Raw genomic sequence first — 21,374 nt, 5'->3', positions numbered from 1 at the left:
ACATTCCAAAAAAAGTGATGGCCACCGCTCTTTTGGAGAAAGACCCTCTAACCATCTGTCAAACCAGAAAAGTGTATTATTACCACTCCCAATTGATTTGATTATACATGATCGAAATGAGGGTAGAATGGCATTAATTCCCGACCAGAAGAAAGACTTATTTCTAGGTGGTTGATGAAATAAAATGCCAGGCGAGTCTCTAATCGCGTAGTTGGCATTGATTATCTTGGTCCAACAGGAAACCGGCTTTGTTATAATTTTCCACCACCACTTACCCAGTAGCACGTTGTTGAAGACATGTAAATCCAAAATTCCCCAACCACCCATGTTACGGGGTCGACAGATTCTTTTCCAAGCAATTAATCTAATTCCCTTAGATCCTAGATCCGGGCCCTTCCAAAAGAAGTCTCTTCTGATTTTATCAATCTCATGAATGACCCAAGCTGAAAGTTTAAATACTGACATCCAGTACACTGGGAGTGATGAAAGTACAGAATTGATAAGGGTAAGTCGACCCCCCAAGGAAAGGTAAATTGCTTTCCAGTGTGAAAGCCTATCACGGACGGTATCAATTAATCTTGTCCAATCTTGTCGCCTAGGACGTCTACCAGAGAGGGGAACACCCAGGTATGTAATGGGTAGACAATCCCTTTTGCAATTGAGAATTCTAGCTGAAGATGAGTGAGGTTGTCTTAATCCATTTATAAATAGAGACAATTTGGTAATTTTCAAACTTTATAAAAAAAAAATTTATAATTTAATTTAAAATTTTAATAGGAGGATTTTTTTGGTTTTGAAAATTATAATTTTTTTAATCCTTTAATTTACCAAAATATTTCTAAACCTTTATTGGTCGTCCAATGAGATTATTAAAATATATAAATTTTTTATATTTTTCTCAACCAAAAATTCATATAATATTATCTTCCTCAATTTTATCTTCAGTGAAAGAAAATGCCATCCATGGAGCACAAAACTATAATTACTAATTAAAAAACATTTTATTCTTTTCATCAATAAATATTTTCTTTAAAATTATTATTTTCATTGGAATGGTAACTCATCTTCCTCGTGCTCTCACAACAATGGTTAAAAATTATAATTTATTCACCCTAGAAAAATAAATAAATATGCGTGTAAAAATGTATATATAGATTCTTTACAAAAAATTTGTAAATTGAATTATATTAATCACTTTTTTTCTCTCTTTTCAGTTTTAAGGTAAGATTTCAAAAACAAAGTTTTCCAAGTTTGATATTTTATCCTGAAATTATCAAAATCTTCAAGGAGTTATTCAGAAAGAGATAATATGATAAAATTCATACGAAAATCCGAAAGAAAGAGATAAAAGATGCCAAAGCCAGTGCGCATTGATCTTGATAAACTCGATAGAAAAGTGTGTCCGTCCAACGTAACGTAAACTGACGTAAACCAACACAAATAGCATTTTGATGTACACATTATATATATATATAAACCCCCAAAGCCTAATAATAAAATAAATAATAAACAAAGCATTGATGAGAAATGAGAATACAAGGGGTGCATGAGGTGTACAGTTAATATGCCACCTGGGCCTTCCAAATGAGTCCTTCAAATGGTCCCACGAAGCTTCCGGGAAGCAACCTTTCTATGATCCTCTTCCTTTTATGCATTTCTCATGTGGACTTCTATATTTATATATATATATTTCTATATATATATATATATAGAAATATATTACCCAGTGACCGTAACCTCAATCTCCATCTCCGTTGTTGTGCATGATAAACCTCTCTCTTGATCAAGTGAGTTTGGCATGGTGTACGGTGCCGTAGCGTGTCAGTGTTGTAGCAGTAGCCGAAGAGAAGTTTCATAGAAGAAGAAGAAGAAGGAGAAGAAGAGAAACCTTCTGTCTTCTTGCCATTGAAGTGTGTACAAGTGAGATGGCCTCGATCACAACGGGGCATGATCATGAGTCCAGGCTTTTGGAAGAAGCTGCTGACCCTCATGCTAATATCTACAACAACAAGGGTGGCAGCCATGGTGGTGCTGGTGGTGCTGGTGGTTTGAGTAAGGATATGCGACACGGGCACGGTCGGACTGCTCACAATATGTCATCGTCTTCTCTTCGGAAAAAATCTGACCTTTCCCTTGTTTCCAAGGTTCGGTGCACCGTGCTCAGAGGCTTTCTTGCTACTCTTCAAGAGATCTTTCTTGGCACCAAGCTTTTTGTGCTTTTTCCTGCCGTTCCCCTCGCCATCGCCGCTCATTATTACCATCTTGGTCGTGTCAGTATCTTTTTTTCTTTTTTTGGTTGATCTTTGGCTTTCTTTTTTTCTTTCTTTTGGAGGTTTGGATTTGGATTTATATGTTGTTAATGTAGGCATGGGTTTTTGCTTTGAGTTTGCTTGGATTGACACCGCTGGCTGAGCGTGTTAGCTTCCTCACTGAGTAAGACTTGCCTTCTTTTCCTCTTTGCCAAATTTTTTTTTGCCATTGCTGGCTAAGTTTCTCATTCTCATTATTATTAATTGTCAGGCAAATTGCGTTTTATACTGGACCAACAGGTATGAGCCATAATATTATGCTAACATGCAAATTATTTCTTTAATGATGATGATGATGATGATGTATGAGAGTGCAATTTTGATGAATATAGTGGGTGGGTTGTTGAATGCAACATGTGGCAATGCAACGGAGCTTATAATTGCATTGTTTGCGCTTCGCCGGGCGAAGATTGAGGTCGTGAAGTGGTCTCTGATGGGTTCTGTACTGTCCAACCTGCTGCTTGTTCTTGGCACTTCTCTTTTCTGTGGCGGACTTGCTAATATTCGGAAAGAACAACTCTTTGATCCGGTATTGTTTGCCTCTGCATTCATCTCTTTCTTGTTAATTAATGTTAATGGACTAATAGTGAATGAAAATTTAGTATATGTATGTGTTTGTTACTGCAGAAACAAGCAGAGGTAAATACAGGGTTGCTGTTGTTGGGTTCACTTTGCCATGCTCTGCCCCTCATGCTCCGGTACTCTGTCAGCTCCGATGAGCAGGGGGCAGTGGCTGTGCCTACCTTGATGCTTTCCCGCGTCTGTAGCATTGTCATGCTCATTGCCTATGTTGCCTACCTCTTCTTCCAGCTCAAGACTCACCGCCGTCTCTTTGAGGCCCAGGAGGTACTAGTTTTTGTTTTAGTATTAACAATATGCCATTGCTTACATTTTCTGTTATCTTCCAGTCATGTGCTTTTATTCTGTTGTGTTTTTCACAAGTCATTCCTATGATTTATCTGTAGAATGATTCATTCCTCTGATCATTGGCACTCACCAACCACAACACAATTAAAAAATTGCTGATTGAATATTTGCTTGAATTCTTAACTATGTGTTCAGCTACACCACCTCTTTTCTGGGGCTGCAGGCTGCAGGATATTCCATCAATTCCAACTCACAACCATGATAACTGTAGTCATGCTTGTACATTTTTAGTACTGGCAGCATGGTACAGAAACACTTGCAGATGCTCTAACCAGTTTTGTATCTTTAGGTTCTCACTAGTGGGGTTGTCTTGTGTGATGGAAAGCCATGTGCATTACTCTTTTAATACTTCCTTGTTATGTTGATTGTTTTGTCAATGTAAAAGAATGTCTAATACCATTTGCTGTATTCTACACAGGAGGATGAAACTGATGATTCTGTATCTGAAGATGCACCTGCGCTTGGTTTTGCAAGTGCCCTTGCTTGGTTGATCGGAATGACTGTTGTGATTGCAATTTTGTCTGAGTATGTTGTTGGCACCATTGAGGTACATCAAACTAATCTTCTCAGTGACCATGATGGTCAGTGTTTTGTCCGCAAATACTGCTTGAACTTTAAGCTTTATTGACTTGAATGGATGCCTTCTTGCTGTAATGTTTGGTATAATAAGATAGAAAGTATTTTTAATCATCTAGTTCCTTAAAAGTTCTTCATGCCAGGGCACATGTTTATGAGTTGTGTTAGAGCAAGTCAAACATTATAATTAACATTAATAGAAAGTTTCATCAATTGGATGGTGGAGTCTGTTTTTATTTTTTCATCTAGCTAGATGCCATCCCACTTTTGAAAATGAATATTTAGAATTTTTTTTCTTTTATTTCAGTAAACTATACGCTTCTATTTTACTTTTTGATTATTCTATGAATAGAGACAAGTTTTTTAGAGAAGTACCTCTCTAGAAAATGCACCATAAGCCATTTCTTTGAGTGGAATTAGATTGACTGTTGAGTTACAAAAACTACCTTAGTTCTCTGTCCAATTTTCCCGCCCATTTGCATTGATGATTCTCTCATGTTAAGTTCATTGTACTAATTGCAATTATGATTTCTTCTTATGCAGGCTGCATCTGAATCATGGGGTATATCGGTAAGCTTCATCAGCATTATATTGCTACCCATTGTAGGAAATGCAGCTGAACATGCCGGTGCCATCATATTTGCTTTTAAGAACAAACTGGTAAACACAAGCTTAATCAATCTATTTGCTATGATCTCTAAATCATAACTGTTGAATTGCTTATGTGCTTGCTTGTACATTCCAGGATATCACTTTGGGTGTTTCATTGGGTTCTGCAACTCAAATATCCATGTTTGTGGTAAGATGCAGTTTGCCTAATATGTTCACTATGTAATTAGTTATTTTTATCATACATGGTATATTTATATGTGATCATCTTCTTTGACACAATTAGGTTCCTTTGAGTGTGATTGTCGCATGGATAATGGGTATCCAAATGGATCTTGACTTCAAGCTCCTAGAGACCGGATCTTTGATTATAGCAATTCTAGCAACCTCATTCACTCTGCAGGTAAAGCAAGAATCAATCCAAAATAAACTGCAGTGCTGATCTTGTTCCATGATTTACTTCAGTTGTTCAACTGTCTGAGTGATTTTTTTGCAGGATGGGACTTCACACTATATGAAGGGCTTTGTTCTTCTGCTCTGCTACATTGTCATCGGCTCGTGTTTCTTCGTTCTGAAGGCACCACCATTAAGTACTTATCACTCACACAACCAAAAATCACTCTTTTTCGAAATTTATCGCTCACCGACACGTATTCTAATCCTGTGACTTTGTGTATCAGATGAAGCACACAGTGTGAACTCAAGCTCTGCAGTTGCACCAAAGGGAGTCATATCGATCTAGCTCGCAGGCAAGCATTTGTTTAAATTTTTTTATGTTATGAAGATGAATGTGTTGTCTATAGATATGCATTCTAAAATTACTGTTACATTGTATTACAATGATATTGATCATCAGGTTGTCTCCTGAAGACTGCTAGCTAGTTGCAGAGGTCAAACTGACTGGATAAGAGTATTGTCAGTTGGAGAATCATGTTGACCATGTACCTCTTTTAGTTTGGTTTGGTGGGGGTTCCTTTTCAGGTATTGAAGGGTGGTGGTTTGGTGTGACAATTTCTTTTTGTTTTCTTTTTATTTTTATTTTTTATTTTTATTTGGGTGGGAGAAGGAGTTGGGGAAACCATAATTGGTAAAGGTTAATGGAACATCCCTTATATTTCTGTATCTTATATAGACTGGTTTTTAATTTGCATTGAAGCTTGCAGAAAGGTGTAGCCAAATAAATTCAAGTGCTTATGACATTGTTTTTCTTTAGTTATGAAGCCTCTATGGTGAATGTGATGTAAGAAATGTCTTTATTCAAACAAAGTCAAATAGGGAGTTGGCAATTTTTTTTTTTAATAAAAGTGGATTTATTATAATTTAATTAAAATAAGAAATTATAAAATTTGATTAGAAAACATGAGTACAACAAACAGAACTAAAATAAACAGTGACTTACCAACAGAAAAGCAAAAGAAAATGAGTCCACTGGGGTTAAAAAAAAAGGAAAAAAAACTATAAAAACAACGGGTATGTAGCAGAAGCGCTTCTTCTAATTTGTTCTTCAAAGAGCTAATGTTGTATTTATCTACATGATAAATAAATGACCAATTTTGTATATAGCTGTAAGAAATGGAAGTGTTGCGTAAGAGAAAATATGATTGTTCCGCTTGGTCTAGATGGGTCCCGTAAATTGCTCGAACAATGAGGTTTTTCAAACCATGTATTCTGAAAGTATTTTTAGACATCATAAGGCCTAGACCTTTTTGAGAGTAATTGGGGTGTTTGGAATGTTAAAATTTCGAAAAATGAACTCAAATTCTCGAAGCAATTGAAAATTTTAGGAGCAGATGGTTCTCGATTTCTATAATTACGCGGCTAGAAAATGCTATTGGTCCTAAAGATTTTTATTGCATTCACATTTTGCTAAGTTATCCATAATTAGGTTCTTATCATCCACAATAAGCTAGGTGAAAACTTTGAGTTTTGAGTGGGGCAAACTCCTCTCCAAAGAGATTTGTTAATAAAACATTTGTATCAAAATCATTTAAAAATTTATAGAACCACTTGACTAAGAAAATTAAGACCATAAAGGTCCTGCAGCTATTGTAAAGAGAAGCGGCTGAAAATTTCATTTTAATATCATTTCCATTCAAGGATTTGATATTATGATTTCCTTATATTTATAAAAAAAATTAAAAAAAAAACCTGCCAAATTTCATGGATAAGCATAAAAAACAAAAGTAGTGTTGTTTTTTTGGCAAGCCAAAATGAATTTCATTAAATCCCAAACATCAACATATACAAGGTTAAGCTACCATCACATTCACTTAAACTATAGACAACTACATACAATCGTCTCACTTGGAAACACTCCATTCACAAACAAACCACCATCTACATCATACCACATCACCAACACCACAGGCAAATAGCTAACTCAAACAAAAAACACAGACAAGATACACTTAATTCATCCATATATCCATACATTCTTATATTCCATTGCAAACGTCACTAAAAAGCATCACTAGCACTTCTCGGATTTCTTTGAACACCTTGTCAGAACTAAATTGTTTCTGTTGAAATACTAGACATTTTCTAGCCTTCCATATCATGTACATACATGTTGACAGAGCTACTCTTCTAACTCTTGAGAGCATGGATTTATCACGAGTCTTCCCCTGAAACCAACTTATCTCTCTTGCCCACTTGAAAGGTCTTCTATGCACCTTGATCTCTTTCAAAACTCTCTCCCATACTTCTGCTGAAAATCTGTATTAAAAAAATAAGTGACTAACCTCCTCCTTAGCATCATTACATAGCACACACAGCTCAGAATCTATAGCCCTCCAACTATACAATTTGCCTCGCCAACGACCTTCGGGTCTATTGGTACACGGGTCGCCGATAGAGCTCTCACCGAGTGGTGAGAGTTCGATTCTAGCGAGCACATTTCGGGAGTTGTGAATAGTGGTTGTCAGTACGGGTGGTTCCAGCTCCACGTGGTGGCCCCGTCCCCCACTTGTTCCACCGAGGCATGCGACGTCCCCCGGGTCTCTAGTGGGTTCGCCCCGCTCTTCTTTCCAAAAAAAAAAAACTATACAATTTGCCTCTTGTAAGCAACCTGTTCTGCACAGCAAGCCAAAATATAAAAGCATATCTTGGTACTGATTGGTACATGACCCTTTGCCAGCACCAATAGAGCCCATTCAACTTTCTGATCATTTTGTGTCAAGATTTTACATGCACTAGCAATACTAAAACCCCTCTTATCATACTTCCAACATATAATGTCTCTACTACCCTCATCAATGATAAAACTGTATTTTATAAAATCCCAAGCTAGCTTCAAATCATATCTCTAATAATTAGGGAACCTCCACCTGGCATTCCTCCATAAATCTCTAACCACATCTTCCCTTAACATATATGTATTGCTAACATTAATCCAAGGAAAAAGATCTACTAAGGATGACCTATGACACCAAGGATCGTACCAAAATGAAAATGTATAGCCATCTCCAAATTTATACTCAAAGAAGTCTTTAAAGACATCTCTTATCTTGAGTAACTGTCTCCAACTCCAGCTTGAATCAACTTTTTTTGTAATACCCCAAAAGCTCAGCTTCCTGAGTTTATACTTAATCACCCAAGTGGCCCATAGAGTAGGCTTAGATTGAATTAGCTCCCATATATGTTTTGCAAGAGCCGCCTAGTTCCAAATATGAATAGACCTTATGCCTAGTCCGCCACAAGCCTTACTTTTACAAACAAAAGTCCAACTTACTAATCCTCCTCGTGTACTTTCATTTGATCCATGCCAGAGAAAAGATCTACAAATTTTTTCTACTTTTTACATTACACATATTGGCAATAGGAACAAAGAACTTCAATAAGAATACATGCTTAATAGGACCACATTAATTAATTGCAACCTTTCTGCATATGACAAAGCCTTAGCTGACCAATTTAAAATCCTTACTGAAATTCTGCTAATCAGCTCTTTGCAATACTCCTTTTTAAGTCTAGATGTGTTGTTTTTGGTGTAACAAAAACTAACATATGGCACTCCAGATTTTGCATCAATACAGTTATTTTACTTGAAAAAGAAAAATAATCCTCAATAAATATGTGAGCAAAATCAAAGTTTGGATAATAATAATAAAATCAGTCCAATAGTCTAAAATTTGTTGCCTTGGAAAAGTATAAAATTTTCCATAATTTTTCAATTCAAATGTCACCTGGAATATCTTAAAATCTTTAGTCAAAGTGACGTGGTTGGCATGTGGTACATCCTACCCTTCTCCAAGTCAAAAAATTGGAAAGACAGATACAAGATGGTTGGTTAGACATTACTTTATTGCACATTAGTCAGTTTGGAGAATAATCAATTAGCAGACATGATCATCTATGATCTTTGAACTATGCTGAGAAGTACGAATTAATTTCATTTTCCCCTCACATTAAACATTATTTATTTTTAATTAACTAATTACTTAAATTTGAATAAGATGGACCAACCATTCAATTTTTTTAGAGAGTTGATTACTCAACCTTTTTCACTCATTAATTTTTACATATATTTCACTAAAATATTCATCAACGAATTTTATTTTTACAATTACTGTTATGTTAAAGTTTAAACATATTTTTAATTTCTTCATTTTATCTAAGTAATTTTAAATTATCATACATTCATAATCAAGCACCATTGCCATCATCCAATCAACCAGTCAAAGATATCCTATCAATTTTCTTATTAAAATTTCTACTAAACATAGAACAAATAAATAAATAAATAATGTTAATATTTTAAAATTATAAAATTCTAATAAATATTAATTAGGTTTAAAAAAACTAAAGTATAATACCCGAATTGGTTCCTCTACTTTTCTCTCTCTTCTCTTTTGGTCCATCTACTCAGAAATGTTCCCAAATAGTCCCTCTACTTTTGAAAATAGTTCTATTTAGTCCATTCTATTCTTAAATAGGTCAATTATTGACTGTATTTTTCAAAAGTAAAAAGACTATATGAGAATAGATTAAGGGGTCGTTTGGTTCGCGGTAATGTAGAAAGATTACCACGTGTTACGTGGTAATCTGAAAATATTACCACGTTTGGCATTACACAAGTGGTAATCTAGATGGTAATATCACATTCTACCAACTTATAAATATTACCAGAAAGTGGTAATCCCATTACTGCAAATTTGGTGTCTATCTTGGATTCACAGTGGTAATCTTATAACTTTATATATTTTAACGAAATAGATTACTATGATAACCAAACACGAGAATGTAATTATTCGGTAATAAGAGTTTCCAACCAAAACGTGGTTATATTAAATTACTACGATATTCCCAACCATATAACATTCTCACTCATATTACTAGCTGGAATCTCGTTACGTAGTAATACGTCATTACTGCTGAACCAAAGCTGCACTAGGGGTAGAGATTAAATTGGGTCATTTTTTTTCAAGAGTTGAGGGATTAGTGGAGCACATTTCTGAATAAAGAGATTTAAAAGTAGAGGAACCAATTTGGGTATTACTAATGCGTTGAACCAAGCAAGCATACCTCAATAACATTTTAAACAATAAATAAATTATTATTGTTTGAATGAATAAAGTAAGAAAACATTGATGACTCTGGCGGTAAACCTACCGCTACTTGTCTTCATAATAAGCTCACCTAATTCCCAATCTCCCAACTCTCAAAGCTCTCTCCTTTACCACTCTCACGAGCCAAGACCATGGCCTCGACGATGACGGTGCTCTTCGCCGTCGTGATCGTGTTGGCGGCGGTCTACTGCGGGATTGACCCGCTGCGGCATAGCTCCATGGCGGACTTCCCGGAGTTCGAGGCCTACAAGGTTGAGCTGCCGGCATGGTCCGAGGTCCCCAAGGTGAGAGACGAGCAGGACTTGCTTCAGAGAGCTGAGGTGAGGTTCTTCGGCCAAATTCAGGGTCCTGAGAGCGTCGCCTTCGACCCTCACGGCCACGGCCCTTACACTGGCGTTGCTGATGGCCGTATACTCTTCTGGAACGGCAACTCTTGGTCCGATTTCGCTTTCACTTCCCCTAATAGGTTTGGTTCTATGTCTTGGGCTGCTTTTGTTCTGATTGGTATGTGGATTTATTGATGATGATATTGTTTGCAGAACGGAGTTGTGTGATCCGAAGCCTTCGGCTTTGATGTATTTGAAGAATGAGCATGTTTGTGGGAGGCCATTAGGGCTTCGGTTTGATAAGAAAAGTGGGGACTTGTATATTGCTGATGCTTACTTTGGATTGTTGAAGGTTGGGCCTGAGGGTGGCCTGGCAACACAGCTTACAACAGAGGCTGAAGGTGTTCCTTTGAAGTTCACTAATGATTTTGATTTTGATGAAGATGGGAATGTTTATTTCACTGATAGTAGTTCCAACTACCAAAGAAGGTATGCTCAAAGTGTCAATTTTGTGATTATGTTTTTTTTGCTTTATTATTTTGGAGATTTGATTTCTGGTCTGTGAACTTTTTAGATGTCAAAGTTGTAGTCATGTGTGTTAAAAGCTTGTGCCTGTTTATGTGCACCCAATTTAAACTTGAACTAATGGAAGCCTGTTCATCTCTGAGTCTTTTTAATGGTAAATAGTGAACTGCATTCTTTAATCAGGAAGTAGTGAGACTAATACAATTTGCAAAAGCACAAGTTAATGAATAAGGTGAAAGTGTGATGCTAAAGTTATTTATGTGATTTCTCGTGTTTATTGGTGTGTTTGTATTCATATGATTTGAATTTAGCATGTTTTTTTAATTGGGGGAGACAATCCCATAATGTCAAAGGGATGATATGAGAAATTCATAAGATATTCTTGGATTCTTCAAGGATCATTTAACTAGATAAAGCCATACATTTGTATATTGCTTCTTACTTTGGATCATTGTTCAAACTCAATGAAAAGCCCATTTGTACAACCAGGGACCTTTTTTTTTTAATATGGAGAAACATAACATAGATTGGAAATCAAAGGCAAACTCTGCTGTGCATTATGTGCATATATCTATGGACTTTCTAGATTCTCTTGAGCAGGAATAATATGGTAGACCTGGTTTTGCAAGTTGCCCTTGCTTAGTTCACGCAAGACTTACATAACTTTCTTGATTTTATGCCTTTTTTTTCATGTATCGGTGATAATAACACTCGCCAAACATGCAAAGTTTGTCAGGCATCTGGATTGTGTTTTGCCATCAAAATAAATGCATTCACTGGTTCTTTTCATTTGCTTTTAGGAACTTCATGCAGCTGGTTTTCACTAGTGAGCCTTCAGGGAGGCTTCTAAAGTATAATCCAGTCACAAAAGAAACAACAGTTCTCCTTAGAAACCTTCAATTTCCTAATGGTGTATCGATGAGCAAAGATAAATCATTCTTTGTCTTCTGTGAAGGATCACGGGGCAGGTATAAGTTCATCCTTGTAAATTCTATATGTATTTTTCCATTCCAAATTGTTTAGGTCCATATGCTTTATTATCTGAAAGCATGAACTACGAGACAACTAAGATCAATCTTGTTGTTCATAAATGTGACAAAAATCTAGGTTGAGCCGGTATTGGCTGAAAGGCGAAAAGGCAGGAACATCAGAGGTTTTTGCCATCTTACCTGGTTTCCCTGATAATGTAAGAACTAATGAGAATGGTGAGTTCTGGGTTGCAATTCATTGCCGAAGGACTGTATATGCTCATGTTATGAGCCATTATCCCCAATTAAGGAAGTTCTTCCTCAAACTCCCAATCCCGGCTAAGTATCAGTTCTTGATGTTCATTGGAGGCAGACTTCATGCAGTAATCGCCAAATATAGCCCTGATGGTGAATTATTGCAAATTTTGGAGGACAGGCAAGGGAAAGTTGTTAGAGCAGTGAGTGAGGTGGAAGAGAAGGACGGGAAACTTTGGTTAGGATCTGTTCTTATGCCTTTCATCGCCGTTTACGACTTGCATTGATACATTAGCACACATTTCACTCTTCCAAGGAAATGGTATAACTTATGATGTATTAATATTATCTGAAGTTGTGAGAGGGACATTGTTGATCAGTTTTTCCCATTATCATCCATTAATAACTGCTGTCTATATAAACACTACATCAGTTGAGCTTTGGCAGAACGAATATCCAACATGAAAAATGTTGCTTCTATTTATTTATCTTTGCTGAATATCCAGCATGTTGCAAAGGTAGCCATACTTATCAGAAGTACAAGCTTCTGGGGTCCCTTCTATGTGTGGATATTTATTAGGTAGTTCTGAACTGCTGGTTTGGGCCTTGTTCTATTAAAGAAAAACGTTTTTATTTTCACCTCGAGCTATACAGATTCATTCAAATTTATTCATTTTGGGTTTTTGAATTAATGTTGGCATGTTAATTGTTTAGGTGTTGGTTCGAAAGGTACAATAATGTTCATATATTTTTTTTTTGTTTTATGTTCAATTATTTATATATATATATATATATATTTAGGCCTTTGATTTAGGAATAGGGGGACAAGACAGTATCAGTTTTTGCAAGAGGGTAGACCTCTAACTGTAGTCTAACAACAGATGTTTTCTTGAGATATAGTTAAATTCAAAAACTACTTCATAACCTAAAATTTTATAAAAAAAAATCAATACTCTCACTATAAATATGAATAATGTATTTAAATAAATCAATAAGATTAAATGTAGATAACACTTAAATTAATTAAACAAACAAATATTTTAAGCCATAAAAAACTTCTACAAGTGAACATTTACAATAAAAAAGAAGAGATGGTTTAAAAAATTTTACAAATAAACATTTATAATGGTACAGAGATAGTTCTCCGTAAATTCATTAAAAAAAAACCAACAATGTATAAATAAAATTTACATGTATAATAAAAGCAACATTTGACTAATTTCTATTTTTTTTTTTAATTTTTATTTCATATATCAAGGTAAAATGATGTTGATTCAAACTCATCCAAAGTCCATACCAGCCATGATAAGGCAAATAGGATTGTGCAACTGAGAATTGATAAAAAAAAAAATTCAGAATGGGATCTCTAGGTTCCCTCATCGTCTCTCTAACGCCCTTACTCCCACGCCCACATCTCATCCCACCAAGACCTCATTTTTCTTCTTCCACTTTGCCCTCCTCCTCTTCCTCTTCCTTTTCCTTCTCTTTCAGTCCTTCTCCTTTGCGTCTCCGTTCTCTTGCCGGCAAAGGCGCGTCTTCCGACGAATCTCAATTCTTGGATGAAGATGGAATGGTTGAAGACATGGATGGCTACCTCAATTACTTATCTCTTGAATACGAGTCCGTTTGGGATACCAAACCCTCCTGGTGACCTCCTTGAACCACATAGTAACCCTAACCTCTCTCTTTTTTCTAGCTTTTAATTTTTACATAATCATCTTGTCTTGCTTTCATGATTGATGTTTGTACTAGATTCAATTTTCTTTTCTAAGTCTTTAGCAATGGAAAGTCATGTGTTAATAACTATAGTGAGATTGTGATGCGCTTGAGCTGGATTCAATGAATATTGGAGTCAAACATATATACATGTTCACCTGATTTTTGTTAGGTTAATACTTGTCCAAGACGCAATCTTTAATTGCATATATCCTTCAAGATTTTTCCAAAACTTGACACTTTTTGAATTTTGAGTTTGAATGCACTGTTAATGTTCCTACAATTCACTAGAACATGGATGGATCATGGTATATGGCTCATACTTTGCTTCTATTAAACCAATATGAAGGTTTATAAAAGAATATGTGTGTATATGCTATTCTTGCATTTATCATGTCATACTATTCTTTCTCATTAAACTTGTACATTCTCAGTACTCGGTAATTTCCTCTGAAACTGAAATGGTGGAGGGTGAGGACTTTTAAGTTGATTTCTTGAAGTACTTGCATTATTGTAAAATCATCCTCCTTTGCCACATTGTTTATTAAGTTTTAATGCTTATAATTATCAAGACTCATGGGACATTTCTATTTGTTCATATATAGGTGTCAACCATGGACTATATCACTCACTGGAGTTGCAGTGATTGCTTCCAGTTGGGTTTTTCTTCACTCGCCAATAATTACCGCTGGGGTCTCATGTATAATATGCATATGGTGGTATATTTTTCTGTATGCATATCCTAAGGTATGTGATTTATCCATATTCGTATATTATTTAGATGAAATGAGCTCATTCCTTTAGCAGCAAAGAAGTTGAAGTAACTAATTTATCAGATAAAGTTAGTTTGCTTGATGTGGTTGATTAATTCATTAATTTATCCTTAAAGTGTTCATTGACCCTCAAAATCGTTAAGTTACCCCTAAGAAGTCTGAGCTGTGGCTATGGTATCTGTTCTTTTATTTTGAAGATGGAGTTAGTGTCATGAAACATGACTATCAAAAATAAGAGTATACTGATTGCTTAGTGTTGGGCCTGTTGGCTGGAGCTAGCCTCTCCTTGTTATACTCTTTATATATATATATATATATACTGACAATGCCACAATGTGTTTTACTATTATCAAAATAGAATTGCTTGACAAACTTTGACAAAGTAGTCATTATTTTACTGCTTGCCAGGCCTACTCCAATATGATAGCTGAGCGAAGACAAAAGGTAGCTAGTGGTGTAGAGGATACATTTGGTATCAACAAGACCCAGTGATTTTGACCGGCTCATTGATGTTCAGATGTTACTGAATGAGTGTCATGAATTTTCTGCTCTTTCCCTGCATTAACATGCGTTCATTCATTGTCAGATATTTATATCTTGTATTGAACTGAAATTTGAAACCATGTATTTATGCTCTTAATCAAAATCCAAATTTCAAATCGATTGGTCATATTACCATGAAAATATTGCTGATGCTGGATGCTCATCCATTCATCCAAAATAAAAGCAACCTATCATTCTCAATTCCACCATTCTTGACCAAGCCCATACATATCCATGTGACCATTAACATAGTGCTGTTGCGGCTGCTGCTGGTGCTCACCGTACAAGTGATCATTATCATCGTTGCTTCTTTCAACCAACTTTTTTTGCGTGTGAGCATGCTCTACCTCCACCTCAACATCCACCGCCACCGCTAAATCTTGGTCTTCATTTACCTGCCTAATAGACTTCGGCAATGATGACACAAACTCTGCTATCATTCCAGCTATTTCATCTCCTGCATCTTCCTGAATTCCCATTCACAAATCATACATCAATATTAAATAATAAAATCTAATACATACATATATTTGTATTTATAATTTGAAAAATAATGAAGAAAAAAGGGAGTACCTGAGGCCATCTCCCTCCAGAGTGATAACTAAACTGAGCCATTGGAATAGCTTGAGCCACGCGGCGACCTTCATCAATCCATCGATCAGACCACATGCTCGACCAGAGAACCAGAAATGGCAGGCTTCGGACACCCTCCGATCTCGCCCACTCCCCAACATCGAAACTCTCATTCAAACCCTTCGCCAATTCCAGCACGCCTTCCTTCCCACCCTTCTTCCTCAACAGAAGCCTGTGCGCCTCCGCCGCTGACCCTTCCACACTTCTCGAGCAGCATAACCTCAGCAACCCGGCGAACAAAGTCTTTGACCGGAGAACCATTTCGCCGAGCACTGGCACTCCCAGCAAACCCCATGGGAAAGCTGGTAACCCCGTCGCTGAATCGATTAGCGTGACGCTGCGGACCGATCCTGGCGTTCTCGAGATCCAAATCGCGCCGGCTTCTAGGGCTGAATCGTGCAAGACGAGATGCACGGGAGCTAACCCCATCGACTCAATCACCTGCCCGATGATCCTCCCTAGATCTTCCGATCCGACAGCGGCGCTGTTTCTCTCTGGCTTCTCTTCGAATGGATTGCTCCCCTTCTCCACCATCTGCTCGAATCCCCAAAACAAACCCTTCTCTTTGATATCACGACAAACTCCTCGAATCCAGTCGAAAAATCCACCGGATCTGTGACCCAGACCATCGGAGAAGCCAGCGCTGGGGAGATCGACAGCGACGGCGCGGATGGAGCGGGAGCTGAGGGAACGAATGACGTGGCGGAAGGAGAAGGAGCTGGACGCGAGACCATGGAGAAGAAGCACAGTTTCAGAGTCTCTAGGGCCATAATCGGCGGCGAATACGTTGACAGGCGGCAGATGGGGAGCGAGGTGGGCCTTTATAGGCTTGGAGACGGAGTAATGGGAGCGGAGATCGTCGGGGAGGGAGAGGAACCAGGAGTGGGCGGAGGGCGTTGAGATGGATGAGAGGAAGAGGGCAAGAACCGAGACGAAGACTGTGAGGTAGCCCCAGAATCCCATGGCTTTCCAGAAAGGGCTAGTAGTGCTCACTTCTGCTGCTCCTCCTCCTCCTCCTCCTTCTTCGTGCTCTGAAGCTCCCGCCATTGTTGTCGGTGATGAGACATCCAAAACAACCAACAAGTGAAAGCCTGAGAAAAAGGTCGTTGCTTTTTCTTTATTTATTATAATTTATTAGAATCCTTATTTTTTTATTTAATATATTTAAAAGGGAGAATGCCTTTCTCTATCTTTGGGTAACGCAGTGATCGAGACATCTGGATCTAGATTTTGGAGTCGCTTTACTTGGGTTGGGAGTGATAATTAATTAATTAATTAGTTGTAGTGGCTGATTTCAAGCACTGCAAAAGTTTAAATTATGATTATTACTCCGTATCAAATAAATTAAATATATAAATTAGTTAACTTTTTATTTAAAAAATAAAAGGAAAATGATTAGGAAGAGGTTACAACTGAACTTACAAGTTACAACATCTCTAGGAAACTTGAAATGGCATCCATGTGGGGGGTGAGAAAAGTGAGAAAAAAAATAAAATGACACTTTGAAAAGTATTGCTAGTTGAATCCAGAAATACAAAAAATGGCATCAAATCAAGAGTTGATCACATGTGAGTGTCTACTAGGTCTTTACCTAACACAAGATAGATTTTCATCACTTAAGTCAACCTCTTTATGAATTTATTAAAACTTTAAAATTATAAATTTATTTATTCAAAATAAATAAATAAATAAAAATGTAACTATGTGAGTGTCTAGTGAAGAGATTAATTATTTTATCTGGCCTACCTTCACCTTTATGCCTAACTTCAAATTTGTCAATACTCCAGCGTTAAATTTGATTTTTAAAAAAAATTAAATGACAAAATAAACTACAAATAGTAAATAAAAATATAAAATACTTCATATCTGTGAGATGCTTTCTAGAAGATGGTGAAAGACATAGTAATTATACACAGGGACCCACACACAAAGGAAGGTGCTCCTAAATTTCCATTTCCCCTCCGCACAAACCCTCACCCACTGTCTCATTCTTTGTCCTTATTACTCTATTTCAATAAAGAATTACTCCTTAGGGCCTAAGTAACTTGACTTTAATAATCCAATTCTTCCACTTACTTTATAAAACCAATAAACAAAGACAGGTTTATATATAAAATGATGATGATATATATATATATATATGAGAAGGTACATGCAATGCATGTATAGATAAGTAACCAAACGGTGTTGCATTCAATGAAATCTTGAACACAAGAGGAGAGACCACCTTGTAAATCAAGCAAGATAAGAAGCATGTGGAGCCACAAAGTACAAATGGGACATTGTTTATTATTATCAATATTAATTGAACACCAATATGATAATAATAAATGAAAAAGGTAAGGGCCCTGCATTATTAATTAATATTAATATATTTTTATTTTTAAATATAAAAGAAGAATAAAAAAAAAAGGTGACACGTTGGGTAGGCAGTATTGCTTCTTAGTTCGTGCTAGGCAGGCATTGACGAGAGATGCATGGGCCGTAGACCAACAAGATCCAGTTGCCGTGCATGGACTGGACTCTCAAGGTATCTTCATAACGTGATATAATTAATGCAATGTTTTATATGTTTTACATCATGTCACTACCGAATGGCAATAATTTGAAGGACTAATTAATTAAACTGGAATGTTAAAAAGGGGTACTTTTAGGACGGAAGTTTTTAAGCACGGTTTTTCTATTAGAAATTATTAGTATTATTATAGCATTAGTATTTTTATAATTTCTTATAAAATTAAAATAGCTCATGTCGTAGATGATTTAATGTTGTTAGTAATAATAAATCTCACAATTTAAAAAAAAAAAATTATTCTAGCTTGTTTTATGATTATGCGTGCTTTTCTATTTATATATATATTAGATTAATTCTCATGTGTTTACATTTTGCAAATGGATGATAAAATATATTAATTGCCGGGAATCATGTAAATATATTTGATTTTAGAGACGGAGATATATAATATTAATAAGTAAATAGGTGCACATATTTAATTGTGGAAATTGTCAAAAACACCTTGTAAGTTTGCAATATTGTCAAAAACACCCCGTTAGTTTTGCACTCCTCAAAAACCCCTTCCTTTTGAATACAATGATTTTTTAAACCCCCCAAACATCTAATAGTGATTGATAGAGTTAATTTGGAATTTTTTGGACGAAATTGTCCCTTGCGTGGGAAGTTATGGCAAGTGTGACAGGGTTTGACTATAATGCCCTTTGGAGTACAATGAGTTTCTATTTGAAAATGAAAGCTTCTATTTAAAAATATGAGGGTATGAGGTTCGTTTAAAAAAATGAGTTTCCTGTTTAAAAAAATGAGTTTTCTATTTAAAAAAATGAGTTTTTTTGTTTAAAAAAATTGAGTTTTCTGTTTAAGAAATGAGTTTTTCGTTTAAGAAAAAGAGGTTTCTGTTTAAAAAAATGAGGTCTCTGTTTAAGAAATGAGTTTTCTGTTTAAGAAATGAGGGTTTTGTTTAAAAAAATGAGGTCTCTGTTTAAGAAATGAGTTTTTTTGTAGTGTATTTATCACCCCCAAAATCTCTTTATTGCAGGTTGATTTGGGGCCAGGTGAGACAAAGCATGCGGCTCACAATCACGATCACGTTGCATGAAAAAAATGGGATTTCATGTTCGAGAGAAAAAGGTCGCGACCTTTCGATGCCTTCGCTCGACGACAAGGAGCATACGGTCTTCCCCGAGGTCAACGACGAAGAAGATGAAAGACATGAGGTCGACGACAGGGAAGACGATGAAGACGAAGACGGCGAGATCGAACCCTCATCGGCGCCGCTTCCTTCCTCCGTTCTCGTCACCGACTTAGGCACCATGGATCGAAACCCGGAATGATCCCTAACCCTAACCCTATTGCTATCCATGTTGCGGTCTTCGCGATCGAGAATGGTTCCGTTCGAGTTCGACTCGTCTTATCAGACGTCGCCAGCGAAGACCTCACCACTCCGACCGCCGAGGAGCGTCGCCAACCGGATCGCCAACGCCGATAAAGATTTCTCCTTTAAGACCCCACATGAGCGGGGCCAGCTCGAGATCGCTCGCCCGGGATCCGGAGCTCGAGCACTCAGCGTTCGCGAGATCGTGACGATGAGATACTCAATGTCCCTACTCAATGAGGGTCTCTGTTTAAAAAATAAGCTCTCTGTTTAAGCAATGAGTTCTCTGTTTAAGAAATGAGTTCTCTGTTTATATGCTTGTTTGTCTTTGTTTAACTATCGATGTTTCTGTTTAATATATTGCGTTTACGTTTAAAAAAAGTGCTTAAATATCGTTGTTTCTATTTAAATATGTACGAGTGCAACCTTTCGATGCCTTCGCTCGACGACGAGGAGCATACGGTCTTCCCCGAGGTCGACGACGAAGAAAATGAAAAGAGATGAGGGTCGACGACGGGGAAGAGCGATGAAGATGAAGGCGAAGGCGGCGAGATCGAACCCTCATCGAGCACCGCTTCCTCCCTCCGTTCCCGTCACCGACTTAGGCGCCCATGGATCGAAACCCCGGGAATGATCCCTAACCCTAACCCTATTGCTATCCATGTTGCGGTCTCCGCGATCGAGAATGGTTCCGATTCGAGTTCGACTCGTCTTATCAGAGCGTCGCCATCGAAGACCTCACCACTCCTACCGCCGAGGAGCGTCGCCAACCGGATCGCCAACGCCTTGATAAAGATTTCTCCTTTAAGACCCCACACGAGCATGCCACGCTCGAGATCGCTCGCCCGGATCCGGAGCTCGAGCCTCAGCGTTCGCGAGATCAGCGACGATGAGATACTCAATGTCCCTACTCAATGAGGTTTCTGTTTAAAAAAATGAGGTCTTTGTTTAAAACATAAGCTCTCTGTTTAAGAAATGAGTTCTCTGTTTATATGCTTGTTTGTCTTTGTTTAACTATCGATGTTTCTGTTTAATATATTGCGTTTACGTTTAAAAAAGTGCTTAAATATCGTTGTTTCTATTTAAATATGTACGAGTGGCCAAGATTAATTGGTTTTATATCCAGGATTAATTTATCATGTAAATATTTGTTTTTCTGTTTAAATATTAATGTTTTTGTTTAAAAAATGAGTTTTATGTTTAAAAAAATGAGGTTTATGTTTAAGAAATGAGTTTTCTGTTTAAGAAATGAGGTTTCTGTTTAAGAAATGAACTCTTTGTTTAAGAAATGAGTTCTCTGTTTAAAAAAATGAGCTCTCTGTTTAAGAAATGAGTACATGCAAAAAGGAATGCAAAAAAGAATGAAAAAAATGTATGCAAAAAGGTTTAAGGGCAATGATGGAATTTCATAATGCAGGGGTAAAAAGGAAGTGAAACAATAAAAGAAGGGTTGTCTGAGGTATGCAAAACTCACAGGGGCTGTTTGGGAAGTTTTGAAATTATCGAGGGGTAAACAGTAATTTTCTCTATTTAATTTTAGTAACAAAGAAATATAATATTAATAAGTAAATAGGGTACATGGAAAATTTTTATTATATAAGAATTGATATTTTATTCTCTTGTATTTAAAATGATTTTAAAATAAGGGTTGAAAATTATGGTTTATTTATATTTAAAAAAAATATATATATAATAAATAGAATAAAATTTTAATAAGAAATAGAAATATAGGACCACTTGATTATTATCAAACCGGACAT

The 21,374-nt window shown here is 36.6% G+C and overlaps 4 protein-coding genes across 4 annotated transcripts; 3 read left to right on the top strand and 1 right to left on the bottom strand.

Annotated features, from left to right (window-relative positions):
* Positions 1 to 1,719: 1,719 nt before the first annotated feature.
* On the top strand, positions 1,720 to 5,637 carry LOC120250459 (vacuolar cation/proton exchanger 1a-like). Its single transcript, XM_039259278.1, has 12 exons — positions 1,720 to 2,270; positions 2,366 to 2,433; positions 2,521 to 2,549; positions 2,642 to 2,838; positions 2,937 to 3,155; positions 3,655 to 3,783; positions 4,356 to 4,472; positions 4,558 to 4,611; positions 4,708 to 4,824; positions 4,918 to 5,011; positions 5,102 to 5,170; positions 5,278 to 5,637. Exons 1-11 carry the CDS (start codon positions 1,926 to 1,928, stop codon positions 5,161 to 5,163), a joined length of 1,431 nt encoding a protein of 476 aa, XP_039115212.1. The 5' UTR covers positions 1,720 to 1,925; the 3' UTR covers positions 5,164 to 5,170; positions 5,278 to 5,637.
* Positions 5,638 to 10,056: 4,419 nt separating this feature from the next.
* Positions 10,057 to 12,550, top strand: LOC120250295 (protein STRICTOSIDINE SYNTHASE-LIKE 3). The gene is made up of 4 exons (XM_039259094.1): positions 10,057 to 10,454; positions 10,528 to 10,803; positions 11,640 to 11,807; positions 11,947 to 12,550. Exons 1-4 carry the CDS (start codon positions 10,120 to 10,122, stop codon positions 12,347 to 12,349), a joined length of 1,182 nt encoding a protein of 393 aa, XP_039115028.1. The 5' UTR covers positions 10,057 to 10,119; the 3' UTR covers positions 12,350 to 12,550.
* A 753-nt stretch (positions 12,551 to 13,303) lies between these two features.
* LOC120249824 lies at positions 13,304 to 15,212 on the top strand. Its single transcript, XM_039258493.1, has 3 exons — positions 13,304 to 13,709; positions 14,384 to 14,525; positions 14,960 to 15,212. Exons 1-3 carry the CDS (start codon positions 13,420 to 13,422, stop codon positions 15,041 to 15,043), a joined length of 516 nt encoding a protein of 171 aa, XP_039114427.1. The 5' UTR covers positions 13,304 to 13,419; the 3' UTR covers positions 15,044 to 15,212.
* Positions 14,869 to 16,856, bottom strand: LOC120249823 (protein AUXIN RESPONSE 4). The gene is made up of 3 exons (XM_039258492.1): positions 15,668 to 16,856; positions 15,228 to 15,561; positions 14,869 to 15,107 (listed from the first exon to the last, which is right to left on the bottom strand). The coding sequence occupies exons 1-2, from the start codon at positions 16,772 to 16,774 to the stop codon at positions 15,292 to 15,294; spliced, it is 1,377 nt and encodes a 458-aa protein (XP_039114426.1). The 5' UTR covers positions 16,775 to 16,856; the 3' UTR covers positions 14,869 to 15,107; positions 15,228 to 15,291.
* Positions 16,857 to 21,374: the final 4,518 nt, after the last annotated feature.

The sequence above is a fragment of the Dioscorea cayenensis genome, chromosome 19 (genome assembly GCF_009730915.1).
Source record: "Dioscorea cayenensis subsp. rotundata cultivar TDr96_F1 chromosome 19, TDr96_F1_v2_PseudoChromosome.rev07_lg8_w22 25.fasta, whole genome shotgun sequence".
In the NCBI taxonomy this organism is placed as follows: domain Eukaryota; kingdom Viridiplantae; phylum Streptophyta; class Magnoliopsida; order Dioscoreales; family Dioscoreaceae; genus Dioscorea; species Dioscorea cayenensis.
Note: the sequence above shows the minus strand (reverse complement) of the source record. Positions and strands in the feature narration are given on the sequence as shown.

What these genes read in the sequence shown, in the direction of transcription:
- LOC120250459 (XM_039259278.1), top strand. Translation starts at nt 1,926, where the DNA reads ATGGCCTCGATCACAACGGGGCATGATCATGAGTCCAGGCTTTTGGAA. An exon ending in TTGCTTTTAAGAACAAACTG is followed by an intron (nt 4,473 to 4,557) that starts GTAAACACAAGC and finishes TGTACATTCCAG; the next exon opens with GATATCACTTTGGGTGTTTC. An exon ending in TCTGAAGGCACCACCATTAA is followed by an intron (nt 5,012 to 5,101) that starts GTACTTATCACT and finishes TTTGTGTATCAG; the next exon opens with ATGAAGCACACAGTGTGAAC.
- LOC120250295 (XM_039259094.1), top strand. Translation starts at nt 10,120, where the DNA reads ATGGCCTCGACGATGACGGTGCTCTTCGCCGTCGTGATCGTGTTGGCG. An exon ending in GCTTTCACTTCCCCTAATAG is followed by an intron (nt 10,455 to 10,527) that starts GTTTGGTTCTAT and finishes TATTGTTTGCAG; the next exon opens with AACGGAGTTGTGTGATCCGA. An exon ending in AGTTCCAACTACCAAAGAAG is followed by an intron (nt 10,804 to 11,639) that starts GTATGCTCAAAG and finishes ATTTGCTTTTAG; the next exon opens with GAACTTCATGCAGCTGGTTT.
- LOC120249824 (XM_039258493.1), top strand. Translation starts at nt 13,420, where the DNA reads ATGGGATCTCTAGGTTCCCTCATCGTCTCTCTAACGCCCTTACTCCCA. An exon ending in TGGGATACCAAACCCTCCTG is followed by an intron (nt 13,710 to 14,383) that starts GTGACCTCCTTG and finishes GTTCATATATAG; the next exon opens with GTGTCAACCATGGACTATAT. An exon ending in TTCTGTATGCATATCCTAAG is followed by an intron (nt 14,526 to 14,959) that starts GTATGTGATTTA and finishes ACTGCTTGCCAG; the next exon opens with GCCTACTCCAATATGATAGC.
- LOC120249823 (XM_039258492.1), bottom strand. Translation starts at nt 16,774, where the DNA reads ATGGCGGGAGCTTCAGAGCACGAAGAAGGAGGAGGAGGAGGAGGAGCA. An exon ending in CTGGAGGGAGATGGCCTCAG is followed by an intron (nt 15,562 to 15,667) that starts GTACTCCCTTTT and finishes ATGGGAATTCAG; the next exon opens with GAAGATGCAGGAGATGAAAT.